Source organism: Citrus clementina, unplaced genomic scaffold, assembly GCF_000493195.1.
Source record: "Citrus clementina cultivar Clemenules unplaced genomic scaffold, Citrus_clementina_v1.0 scaffold_8, whole genome shotgun sequence".
Taxonomy (NCBI): domain Eukaryota; kingdom Viridiplantae; phylum Streptophyta; class Magnoliopsida; order Sapindales; family Rutaceae; genus Citrus; species Citrus x clementina.
This window is the reverse complement of record NW_006262022.1, coordinates 20,898,467-20,912,704: the sequence shown is the minus strand read 5'-3', so window position 1 is coordinate 20,912,704 and position 14,238 is coordinate 20,898,467. Positions and strand designations below refer to the sequence as shown.

General features: G+C 35.1%; 1 protein-coding gene across 1 annotated transcript; it reads left to right on the top strand.

Moving 5' to 3' along the window:
• Positions 1–316: 316 nt before the first annotated feature.
• Positions 317–3,514, top strand: LOC18033816 (lysosomal Pro-X carboxypeptidase). The gene is made up of 9 exons (XM_006424340.2): positions 317–744; positions 838–1,024; positions 1,135–1,268; positions 1,634–1,746; positions 1,842–2,088; positions 2,423–2,578; positions 2,720–2,799; positions 2,879–2,928; positions 3,331–3,514. Exons 1-9 carry the CDS (start codon positions 352–354, stop codon positions 3,477–3,479), a joined length of 1,509 nt encoding a protein of 502 aa, XP_006424403.2. The 5' UTR covers positions 317–351; the 3' UTR covers positions 3,480–3,514.
• Positions 3,515–14,238: the final 10,724 nt, after the last annotated feature.

The window sequence follows — 14,238 nt, the reverse complement described above, 5'->3', positions numbered from 1 at the left end:
CTCCATAATGTTTCTTGTATCTTATAATAAATTAATTGTTACATATTTCATCCTTCATGCGTCACAGAATTTGGATCTAGGGGGATAAAAAAAACAAAAGGTACATAATTTGTGGACTCGTCAACAATTCTTGCCTTACTCTACCCTGATAAAGTTGGCTGCGGCATCTTCACCATTAGCTAGTTATTGCTTTTAGCTTTTTCAAATTTGCTTTTCAAGCCAGCATCATTAATTTCATCACAACAGACCAAACCCCTCCACTATATATATAGATACTAAAACTCTCTATTCCTCACTCTCAATATAAAAATTAAAATTAGAATCTCTGTTGTGATCATTCTGCATAATATTATGGACACTCTTATTAGTCACTCATTTCCTCTTCTGATTTTTCTTATCTTCTCTATTTGTGTCTCAGCCACGCAATTCAATATCCCAAGGCTTGGAGCCCATCGAAAAAGATTTCAAAATGAACCGAAAGCCATGTCTCCATCTGATCAGTCCCAGGATTTCAAAACTTTTTTCTACACACAAACACTTGATCACTTCAACTATAGGCCTGATAGCTACGCAACTTTTCAACAAAGATATGTGATCAATTTTAAGCATTGGGGTGGTTCAAATTCTAGTGCACCAATCTTTGTGTACCTTGGCGCAGAAGGGTCACTAGATGAGGATCTTGACGTTGCTGGTTTTCTTCCCGATAATGCCCCTCGTTTTAAGGCTCTTCTAGTTTATATAGAGGTAAGAATTTGCATTAATTTCATGCTACTTTTAAATATTTTATATTATGCTGAAAATTATCATAATTTTTCTGTTATTGGGATGTTGACACAGCACCGATACTATGGAAAATCGGTTCCATTTGGATCAAGGGAAGAAGCAATGAAAAATGCAAGCACTCTTGGCTATTTCAACTCGGCACAAGCTATAGCAGACTATGCTGGTGTGCTCTTACACATTAAGAAAAAATATTCTGCAGAAAGGTCTCCATCAATTGTTGTTGGAGGATCATATGGAGGAAGTAAGCCACTATTTAAGTCATTATTAATTATAATTACGTTGATTGGCACTGTCATTAAATCTTGCAAATTAATTAAATTTCTTATTTTTTTTTCTTTATATATGTTTCAGTGCTTGCTGCATGGTTCCGGCTGAAATATCCTCACATTGCCCTTGGAGCTCTGGCTTCATCAGCTCCAATTCTTTACTTCCATGACACAGCTCCGCAAGTTGGCTACTATACTATTGTAACCAAGGACTTTAAAGTAATAAGCAATAAAATTTTGATTAGTTAAGTTTTCCTTTCGGTTTCTTTTCAAATAACAAGGGAAAATGATCAAACCCCCCAATAAATTTTTCATTTCTTCCTCATGTTTCAAAACTCTTAAACCCCTGACCATAACGGTTAATTTTTAATTTTTAATTTTTTTGAGAAGATGTAGTAAATCCTACCGTTTATCAATAAAAAAATTTTAGGGATAAAATAGTAAAATAGAGGAAAACAAAGTTGAAAGTTAATAATTTTTAAAAGATGCTGTTTTGAAATATGAGGCCGAAATGATATATTTCAACAAAAAAATATGGGGTTTTGATCATTTTCTGCAAATAACAATTATGATGGATGGTGCAGGAAACTAGTGAGAGTTGCTATGAAACTGTACGGAAATCATGGGACGAAATTAGAAAAGTAGCTTCCAGGCCTAATGGTCTTTCAATGCTCAGCAAAACATTTAGAACTTGCAAGTAATACAACAAGTCTTCAACACCCTCGTGTTTAATATTATTTACTAATTATTAATATCTTCATAACTTTCTTAATTTTCCCCTTGTTATTTCAGACCATTGAAGGAAACTAGTGAGCTTAAAGACTTCTTAGACTCATTGTATACTGACGTCGCTCAATATGATGATCCACCAACATACCCACTAAGTATTGTCTGCGGCGGCATTGATGGAGCTCCCACAGGAATTGACGTTCTTGGCAAGATATTTAAAGGCGTTGTTGCTTATAAGGGGAATAGATCATGCTATGACATGGATGAATACATACGTCCCACTGAAACAAATGTGGGGTGGAGATGGCAGGTAATTTAGACTTGATCCGTCTGTTTTAGCTTTTTGCCAGCTTTGCTGGTAAATACTTGCAGCTTGACTTCGACAGCACAACTGATCATTTCTCAGTTGTGACTTAAAAGTCATGGCACATAGGACTGAATTAAACCCTAGTCATTTATAAATTGTTGTGGAATGAAATTGGATACTTTATATCCTCATAGTGCAGAAATGGGAAAAATTTATGGTTTAAATTAATCATAAAGTAACAGTAGTTTCTTAGAGATGGAAGCTCCACTAAACTTTATTGCTTATGTAGTAATCTATATGTATTGATCATATAATTATTACACGGGTCTATGCGCAGACATGTAGTGAGATGGTGATGCCGATTGGGCATGGTCACAAAGATACAATGTTCCCTCCTGCTCCTTTTGATCTCAATCGCTTCACCAAGGACTGCGAAGGCACTTTTGGCGTCAAGCCTAAACCTCATTGGGTGACAACTTATTATGGAGGCCGAGTATGTTTCTTAAGTAGCTCTTCCAAACACATTCCAAATAGAAAATACTCTTTTTTTTGTAATAAATAGCAAATACTCTTATATATGAATTAATTCACTGAAATTAAATTTCCATTAATCACTCGATTTCTAAATTGGCAGGACTTGAAATTGATTCTCCATAGATTTGGAAGCAATATCATTTTCTCCAATGGGTTGAGAGATCCTTATAGTACCGGCGGGTAACATAAATGAATTCAAGAATTTATTTTCTTCTCATGAAAGGAACATTCAAACCTAACATATTTTTCTCTTTGATAGGGTGTTGGGGAACATTTCTGATAGTGTTGTTGCTATCTCCACGGTTAATGGTATCCATCTTGACATTCTTCTCCGCATAAAACCCCATTGATAAATGTATAGATTGATAGGGAAAATATTCCATATTGACAAAAAATAATTATTAGACTAGCACTATTATCTTGAGGCAAACGCTTGAATTTTTAACTAATTTTTTAGTATAAATTAAGTACATGAGCTTTTATATGATTTCTAATTCAAAATTCAATCACACGTATCATTTATACATTCGTTAGTTGAATTGTCTCTAATTATTCTAAAATTTCTCTAGATCTAAACTCATTAATAAGTGAGTTCACTCAATATCTATATATTTTTAATAACTAGCTACAACAGTTTGGCTCAAATTTATATTTTTAAAAGCTGAATATCTGCATCGAATAACTTTTAAATGTGTGTGACAAATTTTACAGGATCTCATTGCTTAGATATACTTCCGGAAAGTAAAAGCGATCCGCAGTGGTTGGTCATGCAAAGAAAATCTGAAATCAAGATAATTGAAGAGTGGATAGCCAAGTACGAAAATGATCTCCTTGAGTTTAAGGAAGAAACTCATGCTTGATTCTAATGATCAGAGGTCTCAAAAAATATATATTTCAGCAGCTAAATAATTAAATAACTAGAATAATGATAAAAAATTGTCAGGATATTATCTTGTTATATTATACCCTGCTATGCATATGTGGAATTAAAATGTAGCTTGTAACATGATTTCCCATTTTCTCTTACTGTTCAGCAATCATCATATCTCATTTAAAAAGTATCCACTAAATCTCAGTGACATGTAAAGATAGTTACATCCAATATGCCACAACAATGATTGCTTTTGTTTGTGGGGAAAATGGGAAGAAAGATTTTCATAATATATCTTAATAAATAAACCCTGTCAATTAAATTAGATTATGTAGGGTGGATAAGAAGAATTATGCCATACAGTTAGCAATAACTACATAATATCTCATTTAAAACCTAGTATATGTTTGATGGCGGCCATTATTATTAATTAATATCATTTTCTAATTAAACTTCAATTTGGTAGGCCATTAATGGCACTTATATATCCAACATCCAATGTCATGGTGGAGGGCCTATTTCAACCCAAAATAACATCCACTCAATTGATTCTTCATCTGAATTTAAAAGCATCTTCCCACCAGAAAGAGAAAAAGTTGCAAGGCATATTACAATTTTCACACTTAAATTTGAACTGGGTTACAAGTCAAAGAATAAACAAAAAAAAAAAAAAAGGAGAATGGCTGATATGACGATGAAAGGTATATTAGGTCATCTTGAATAGGAATTTTGATGAATGATGCTGTTGACTCTGTCCACTGATCAGCATATATGTACTCATCGTGGTATTTATTTGGGCTACTAAGACAGTACAATGATGCATTTGCAGGCGTGGCCGTTAAATATATACTCCTAGCTAGTCAGCTTTTTGTCACGGGCAGCTACAATTTGCCACTAACGGAGGTTAAATTGGCGTACCAAAGTGCGCTCAATAAAAGTTTGCCCAAAGGTGGAGTGCGCTAAGCAGTGAGGTGCGCTCAGTAGTGGGCCATCTCATACAATTAGCAAGTAATGGTGTGCTCAGCAAGCAGACAACCCAAATTCACAAGCCAAAATAAATAAGCCCGGCTCAATTCTAGAAATCTCTACAATTCTCTACAACTTGTAAATGTCTAGATAATTTCATACTTATGTATAGTTAGAATTCTCTAGAAATTAGTAGATATTTAAGCAAGTTGCAAAAGTGGCTTAGAACTCTCTAGATCTAGACAAGCCACTCTATACATAGGGCATTGCATCAACCAGCAATTTGCTCAACACAACACCATGCCACACTCAACGCCACACACAACACCACACACCTAGCAACTCAAGCATACTTGTAAGGCTCTCTTGTGTTCTCCCTAACAAGTAATAAAATTCTTTTGGCCATATTGCTCTCTCTTTTCTCTAGCTTTCTCACAAGTATCCTTACTTAGCTAGCTTAAGAAGTTCATTAGGTTTACTAAACAACTTTTATGCTAAAAGTTATCTAAGTGTTGCATGGGTTGTTACGCAATATTCTTATCTCGTGACAAGTGGTATTAGAGCTAAGGTTTGCACCCACGCGATCTAGCTCACGAGTAATGGCTAACCCTCCGATTCTGAGCACATCACAAGAGGGCATTGTCCATGTGGAGCCACTAGAGCCAACTCGTGGCCGCGAGGAAGGTTGCTCACAGGCAAGGACCTGCGGTAAATCCAAGGCTATTTCCGTTGATGCCTTGGAGCCTCGGGTTTCCACACTCGAAACATCAATGTCCGCCACTTAAGACACCTTCGAAAGTTTAGAGAAAATGGTTTATGGTCTCGAGAACGAATATGCTAATTTTACGGTAGCCGCCTAGGCCCTTATCTATGAGCAAGCCAACACCCTCCGAGGGGAGTTTCATGCATTTCATGGTGAGTTGCTCAAACTTCGTAGCTTCGTGCAAGAGGAGCTACAAGAGATCTGTGTGGAGGTAGAGGAAGTCTGCTTAGATTTGGCTAGGCATAAGTGCACACTAACACCTAGCATGGCTTCCACAAGCTCGAGTAATGTGCATCGTATCGACGTGCCAAAGCCTAATCCCTACAATGATGCACGTAACGCCATTGTCATAGATAACTTTATATTTGGTCTAGAACAACACTTCCATGCCATTAGTGTTCGAGATGAGGCATTGAAGGTAGGCACAATACCTAAGTTCCTATGAGGCACCGTGCAACTATGATGGCAAATAAAGGATAGTGATATGGGCAAAAGCATCTACGCCGTTAATATATGGGCACATTTCCAACATAAACTCCAAAAGCAATTTTCCCTAAGCAATGTAAAGAAGGAAGCGAGAGCACGCCTTCATCGGCTCAAGTAAATAGGTAGCATCCGCGATTACATCAATAACTTCACTATCCTTATGCTTGAAATTACTAATATGTCCAACAAGGATTTTCGTTTTTACTTCCAAGATGGCCTCAAGGATTGGGCCAAGGCATAACTCGATAGGTAGGGCATCTAATCTCTCGATAATGTCATTGACGTGGCGGAATCACTAGCTAATTACTCCACCCAACCTGAAGACAAAAGGCGTAACCAAGGTAAAGATGGGAAAGAAGGCTGGAAGGACAAAAGCCACGACCTCAAGAATTAGGGGTAAAAAAAAGTCTCCTAGCAGCAAAAACGGGCAAAGTAAATTAGACAGAAAGAAAGAGCCGCCCAAGCCTCGTAGCCCATGCTTCATATGTAATGGCCCTCATCAGGTATATGACTGTCTAGAAAAAAAGTCGCTTAATGCCCTTGTCATACAGCTCAAGGGCTACTCCACATGATCGATGAAGAAACCCCAACCCAACATGGGTTCACTTCAATTCCTTATACACCTAAGAGCCACTCGCCTACACCCACAAAGAAAGGGCTCATATACGTAAGTGCGACCGTCAATAGCCAAGCCATTCATGTGTTACTGAACACTGGAGCAACGCATAACTTCATTTCAAAAGATAAAGCCAAGTGTCTAGGCCTTAAGATGACTAAGGAATGAGGCACCATAAAAGTAGTAAACTCATTCGCCAAGTCTATTGCGGGACCCACCAAGGCCTGTATGTGATACTCGGACGTAGACTGGAAATCTCGACTTCTCCATCGTGCCTTGAATGACTTCAATATAGTCCTTAGCATGGAATTCTTCAACCAAATCAATGTCTTCCCACTACTAGCCATTAATTCTCTAATAATTATTTATGGGAGTATGGCATGCATGTTCCTGCTGAGAGCCTCAAGGCCGCAAAGAAGACATTTTCAGCCATGTAATTCAAAAAGATTTTTCAGAATGACCTAAGCTTTTCGGTCTCCTTTTAGGAGTTAAACGAGGGAGAAGATTGCATAAACTTGCCAAGTCAAGTCCCTTCACTTATACATGAAATCATCAATGAGTTTAAAGACGTCATGTCTCGAAAGCTTTCGAAAAATCTCACTGAGACGAGAGATAGATCATGAGATTGAGCTAAAATAAGGCGTTAAACCACCAGCCTTGGTGCCCTACCGCATGATGCTACCTAAGCTTGAGGAGTTGCAGAAACAACTCAAGAATTTGCTCAACGTGGGCTACATCCACCAGTCTAGAGCTTCATTTGGTAAACTAGTCTTCTTCTAAAAAAAGAATGATGGATCTCTTTATATGTGCATCGATTATCGAGCGTTCAACAATATTAAAATCAAGAACAAGTATTCGATCCATTTGATAACGAATCTTTTCGACCAATTTGACAAAACAAGGTATTCACCGAACTCGACTTGCGCTTTGGGTATTGCTAAGTTCGGATTGCCAAGGGAGACAAATTGAAGACAGCATGTGTCACAAGGTATAGGAATTTGACTATTAGCTCGAGTACAAGCCTAGGAAAACCAACGTCATAGCAGATGTACTGAGCCCACCAAAGTTGGACCTTATTCACGCATCAAAGAAGGTCTTTAACAAGATCCCCTAGCGAAAGACTTGTTGGGGAAAGTTCTCGAGAGGAAGACAAGGCAATTTCGATGAGATAAATGCATCCTCCTCACCAAAGGAGATCGACTATTCATATTTATATGAGGAAATTTAAGAGAAGAAGTGATCAATGAGTGCCACCACGACTCTGAATGAACTAGCCACCCCGAAGTTAAGCACAAAATTGCACTACTCCAAGCCTCATACTTTTGACCACACATGTAGTACAACATCGAGGCATATATGCGAACTTGTCTTGTACGTCAACAAGACAATATCAATCACCAACTTCCGACAAGATTATTAAAGCCTCTGTCATTTGCATGGAGGCTGTGGGAGAGTGTCTCCATGGATTATATCATGGCCTTGCCTAAGTCCGAAGGGTGCAGAAACATTATGGTCATTGTCGACCGCTTCAACAAGTATACAACATTTGTCACCGCACTTGCTGATTACGAAACACACAAAACTATCAATCTCTTCATCAAGCACATTGTGAAGCTATAAGGAGTTCCAAAAAGCATTGTAAGTGATCGAGACCCACAATTCATTGGACACTTTTGGACGAAGCTTTTCAAATTGTTGGGAACCGACTTTAAGTTCTCGAAAAGCTTTTACCCGTAAATCGATGGGCAGATTGAGCATATCAATAGCCTCCTCAAGATGTAGGGATGGAAAAAACCGGATTTGGAATAAACTTTTGGCATCAGGATCCGCATCTGGATCCGCAAAAAAAAAATATATACGGATGCGGGTAATATTCGCACGGATTGCGGGCGGATATTCCGAATATCCAGATCCGCGTAATAATAAATTTAAATATAATTTTAAATTTAATAATTTACATAATAATATTAAATAAAATTCAATTATAATTTAACAATCAACAATTTAATATCAATTCAACATATAAGAAAAATACAACACCATAAATTCACAAACAATAATTTCACAATATAAATCAAACATAAAAAAAATCTAAGGTAAACCGATTTATTATAATATTCTCTTATTATTATTATTATTATTATTGTTGTTGTTGTTGTTGTTGTTGTTGTTGTTGTTGTTGTTGTTGTTGTTGTTGTTGTTATTATTGTTATTATTATTATTATTATTATTATTATTATTATTATTATTATTATTATTATTATTATTATTATTATTATTATTATTATTATTATTATTATTATTATTTTAACATATTTTCATAGTTGATGAAGATTATAGAGTTAATTATGCTTATACATTTAAATAAATAATTTAATTTATATTTTTTTAATTGAAATTTAATTATAAAATAATGCGGATCCGGATATCCGATTTTCCGGATGCACTTGCATCCGCATCCGGATCCACACGGATCTTAATTTTTAAGATCCAGATCCTCATTTTTTAACATGCGGATCCGGATTTTTCCAGATCTGGATCTTCTGGATCTTTGTGGATCCGAGCCGGATCCGGAATTTATTGCCAACCCTATTGAGATGTATTTAAGACACTATGTGAGCACTCATCAGCGAGATTACGCAAAATTACTGGATATTGCCCAATTTGTGTACAATCTTCAGCGAAGCGAGGCTATAAGCAAGAGTCTGTTTGAGATCATCAGGGGATTCTAGCCCATGATGCACAATGCCATAGCCTAAACATACAGAGGGAAAAGCCCTACGGCTTACAAGCCACATGTAAATGGCATGAGAAAGTGGACATCACGTGAGCATATCTTGGCAAAGCCACACGGAAGATGAAAAAGTGAGCTAACTTAAAGAGACGCCATGTCGAGTACAAGGAATGCGATCAAGTCATGATCAAGCTCCTACCCCAGCAGTTTAAGACTTTGCAGAAAGTCCTCAAGGGGCTAGTAAGGAGATATGAAGGGTCCTTATCAATTGTCCGACATGTGGACAATGTCCTATATCAACTCCAACTTCCGCCAAGACTTAATATTCATCTGGTCTTCCATGTAAGTCTGCTCAAGTTGTATCACGGAGATGTAGGAGACCCAAGTTGGGAGAGTCAAGACGTGCCCTAATCGCCATTGTCTCTGTGTTTAACGAAGATGTGGAATGCATCCTTACCAATCGGGTCACTCGAATAAGGAGTGTACCAGCTTACAATGAGTATTTAGTGAAGTGGAGATACCTCCTAGATAACAAAGTTGGCTAGAACGGGAAGAAAACTAATGACAATTGTAGAAGTTGTCTAAGTATAGCACGGATTGCTGAGCAACATATTTATCCCATGACATTTTGAAATCTTCTATGATACTTTTCGAGTCAAGGGATCATAATCTAAAACTTGACTTTAACTCAAGAGGTCCTGAAAATTGATGACATTAATTGTTTTTGTAACTGTATCGTTTCTTTAAAGATATGTGAGGGTCAAATTAAAACACAGGCGTTGGATTCTTACAGGACAAAGAAATCATACGAGGACATGAACACAATTTGAAAAAAAAAATCTGAATCATTATCTAGTTGATTGCAAAATAATCTATTAGACTCTAATTTAATTTAGTCATGGATGTATGATATTTCTCAATTTATCAATCGAAAGTCTCGCCTAGGAAGGTTTGCATGTTAGTAGAACTCGGGCTAATAACTCTTGATGTCAACAAAGAAATTGTAAGAAAGAGAAATTTGAAATTGGAGCAGCTATATTTTGTTGTTTCACTATTGATTTCATGATATACAAAGCCCACTTATATGACTAAGATGGCGATTTAGTTACTATTAAGATAAATTAATTTATTAACCACATTTGGAAGTTATAGACACATCAGCCAGAGAAAAAGAGCAAAATCTTTCTGCCGTTCAACAAAACTGATCGAAACTCCTCCGATATTTTAAAACATATTGCAATCCCCTTAGTGTCAATCTTTTTTTACTGATCTTACTGTTTTACTCTTGGTAGTTTTTTGATGTTAGGAATATGAACACCTTTAATTGTTTAATTAATTAGTAATTCATTTATTCACGATTAATTGAAAAATTATGAGAAAAAGTTAGGGATTGCCATAATTTTTCGTTTAATTTTAAAAATTCATAATTAAATAAAAAATTATATCTTAAAATTATATCTATATGTACCCTTAACTTATTGTTTAAAAAAAAAAGTGCATATATAAATTTTGTATTTAATTCTGAAAAAAATTTCAAAATTAATTGAAAAACTATAACAATTCCCTTACTTTTTTCCATAATTTTGCATTTTATTTTTAACTAGTTATTAAAATTTTTTCAATTAATTAAATAGTTAAAGTTATTCATATTCATATTCCCAATATCAAACACTCACTAAAGGTAAAATAGTAAAATCAGCAAAAGAATTTACACAAATAAAATTTAAATGTGTTTTAAATATTATGAGAATTTTAATTAATTTTGTCAAACAACAGGAATTTCACTCTTTTTTCTTATGTTAGAATTATGGATGGCAATGGGGTGGGGGTGGGGAGGCCTACCCCATTCCCCACCCCATTAAAAAATTTTGTCTTCACTCCCCACCTCATTCCCCAATAAATTTAGTGGGGTGGGGATGGAGAATCCCCACATGGGGAATGATTTTTCATCTCCATCTCATTCCCCATTTACTTATTTTATAGTAGGTATAGATATATGATTTCAGTAAATTAAAAATTAGAGACTTAAAAAAATCATCACCATATTATAAAGTATTTAAATTATTTTTAAAAAATCTCTTAAAGTTTGAAACAATATCTTAAAATGATATTAAAAATAAAAAATATTTAAAGAGAGCAGCACCTAGGGGTGTTCGCGGATCGGATTTTACGGATTAGACATCAATCCATATCCGATCCATAATTTTACAGATTATAATTTTTCAATTCAATCCAATCCACGGATTGATTAAACTCAATTCAAATCCAATCCATACATCTGCGGATCGGATGCGGATTTGACTCAATCCATATCCAATCGATACGTCTGCGGATCAGATGCGGATTTAACTTAATTCATATCCAATACACTATTTTGCGCATTGGTTTCCGAATTTAAAATTTTTAGTTCTCCCCAATCCATGAACTAATGAAATTTAAAAAAAAAAATCTAATATAAAAATAATTTTACTACCAATTAAATTTAAAATTGAATAAAATTTAAACAAATTAATTGTTTAAATAAAACTAAAATAATACATTCAACGTTTCAAAATATAGCACATCGAGATTAATTATTCAAATAAAGCTACAATAATACGTTTAAAGTTTCAAAATATAACATACTAAGATTAATTGTTCAAATAAAGTTATAATAATATATTAATATAACACCGAAATTAATTGTACAAATAAAGCCACAATTAATTGAAATGGCGAAGTTTCTGAAACCAAATACAGTCTGATCCTTCACCAGGGCTATTGCACTTGTCGAAAAGTGGTGATTACAGAGCCGTCAACGATGGGAACCAGGAGAAGTACGAGTGGCGATCTTAAAGGTTATGATAGTGCAATTATTTGGCTGGAACCAGTGATTGTGAAGTGGCTCAATGGACTTGGGAAAGAAGATGGCTTGCTCTCGCTGGAATCACGCGGACGACGTCCTTCAAATCGGTGTCGAGAGTGTATCGAATCAATATTGGGTGTTGCTAGTGCGTGTGACGGCGAGGAAGCTTAGGGTTTTTTGTTTGCAAATTTTTGGTGACTTAGCGTTATGTTACTTTGCTTTTGGGTGACTTTGCAAATTGTTGGTAACTTGGCGTTATGTTACTTTACTTTTGCTAGTGCGTGTGACTTTGCTTTTATTTTATTTTATAATTTTTACAAGTTATATTTGTATATTTGATTATTTAATTATTTAATATTATTATTGGGTAATGGCTAAGATATGTTATAGTGTTTTATGTAACTATGCAATGTCACATTTATAATACTCTTTAATTAAATTTATAATAATTTTTTAACTAAATAAATATATATATATATATATATATTTTTTTTTTTTTTTTGCGGATTCACGGATTTTTACGGATTTACAGAAGTAAATCCATATCCAATCCATCAACTGCGGATTTTTAAATTTTCAATCCATATCCAATCTACAGATCCACGGATCAGATTTATACGGATCGAATTTTCACGGATCAGAAGGATTGAGCGGATCGGATTGAATTCTGAACACCCCTAGCAACACCTTAAAATAGAAAAGAAAACATAACAATGTTTTAGAATTGAAAAATATTGTAAGGTTTTCTTTTATTCATATAATGTTTATATTACATAAAAATTAAAAAATTTATTAATTGACATTATAGTTGATAAAATAAAAATTATTAAATAAGAATTAAAAACATATTTATATATAATGGGGATTGGAGTGGGGGTAGAGTGGGGAGTGCAAAATCAAACCCCACCCTATTAAGAATTTAGGAATTATTTTTCTCCCACTCCCCACTCCATTTCCCAAAAAATATTTAAAATTTATCTCATTTAGGGTGGGACTCCTTAGAGCCCCAAACCCATAGAGAATTTTATCATCCTACTTAGAATCCTAACATTCATTGATGAATTTTTTTCACTAACTTTAGGGAGCATATGTCATACCTTCATAAATAGCCATGCAGGCCGCTCTAATCAAGTGCTAAATAAAACTCTTTCGCCCCATTGTCACCTCAACTTTATCATAGTCCTCTCTTCCAACTCTCTTCACAGTTTCAAGAGTGACGTTATGAAAAGGACACTTAAATCTATTATGCTATGCCAATGCAATCATCAAACAGGCAAACTCATTTTTTATTTGAATGTTTTAGTTCATGCATTTTAGTTTAAAACGTCTTATGTGGAATAAAAAAGATCTTCCCTTAAGGATCACATATTTATTGGGGGGATAAGCCAAATCTTGGTTGATTGTCCAATCGGATATTAACTCTTTGACTCATTCTTACATCCATTTTCATGACCAACCAGACAAGTAAATTAGCGAGAATGCGACCTTAATTTGACTATATCAGTTAAGATTATATTTGCCGAAAAAGGTTGACGTCGATGTCACTATTGGGATTAATCTTCACCATTTTTGAAAGATGGTAGCGTTTGTGAAGCAAATTAATTAATCAACAATCAACACGTAGATGACTCCAATTCAACGAACCAAGCAACTTAATTGTTTCCGAAACCCTAATTTTTGACTGAAACTTTTGAAAAAAAAAACAAATGCCAAAATGTTTTTGACAAATTCAAGTTCAATCCACTACACTTAGGTACTGGGCGCATGTTTCATGCATGTCTCAAAATTTAATTTCGTAATTGGAGAAAAATTGAAAAAAAATAATTGCCCCTGATTGTTGCCTATGTGCTTCACATTGACCTTCGTGTCCTTATCCACAATGCATCCACTAGAAATAGGAAAATACGTTTCTTAATTTGAGAGCAAATAACAGGTGCAGATTGGTGGGGAAAAAAAGAGTAAACATCCCCCTGTTATTTAAGTCAAATTTCTTTTTTTTAAATAAAACTAAAGAGAGGTATGATATATTAAATGAAAAGGAAGGTACAAAGTTCATTTCAAAGAGACAAATTGTAAGTCAAATTGTGAGTGCAATAGCTATTACAAATTTATTATCAAGAGAATGTGCGCACATGTTACATGAGTAAATATAAGAATATTACTATTTCCATGATGATGTGATGAAAATAGGCTACCACTAGTGGCAATGTGCTCACGGATTACACGAGAACATAAAAAATACATTATGAAGTCACTAGCCGAGACTGTTGTTTTAGACTTTTTTTGTGTTTGTGTGTGTGGGGTTGGGGGGGGGGGGGGGGGGGGGAAGAGGGGGGAA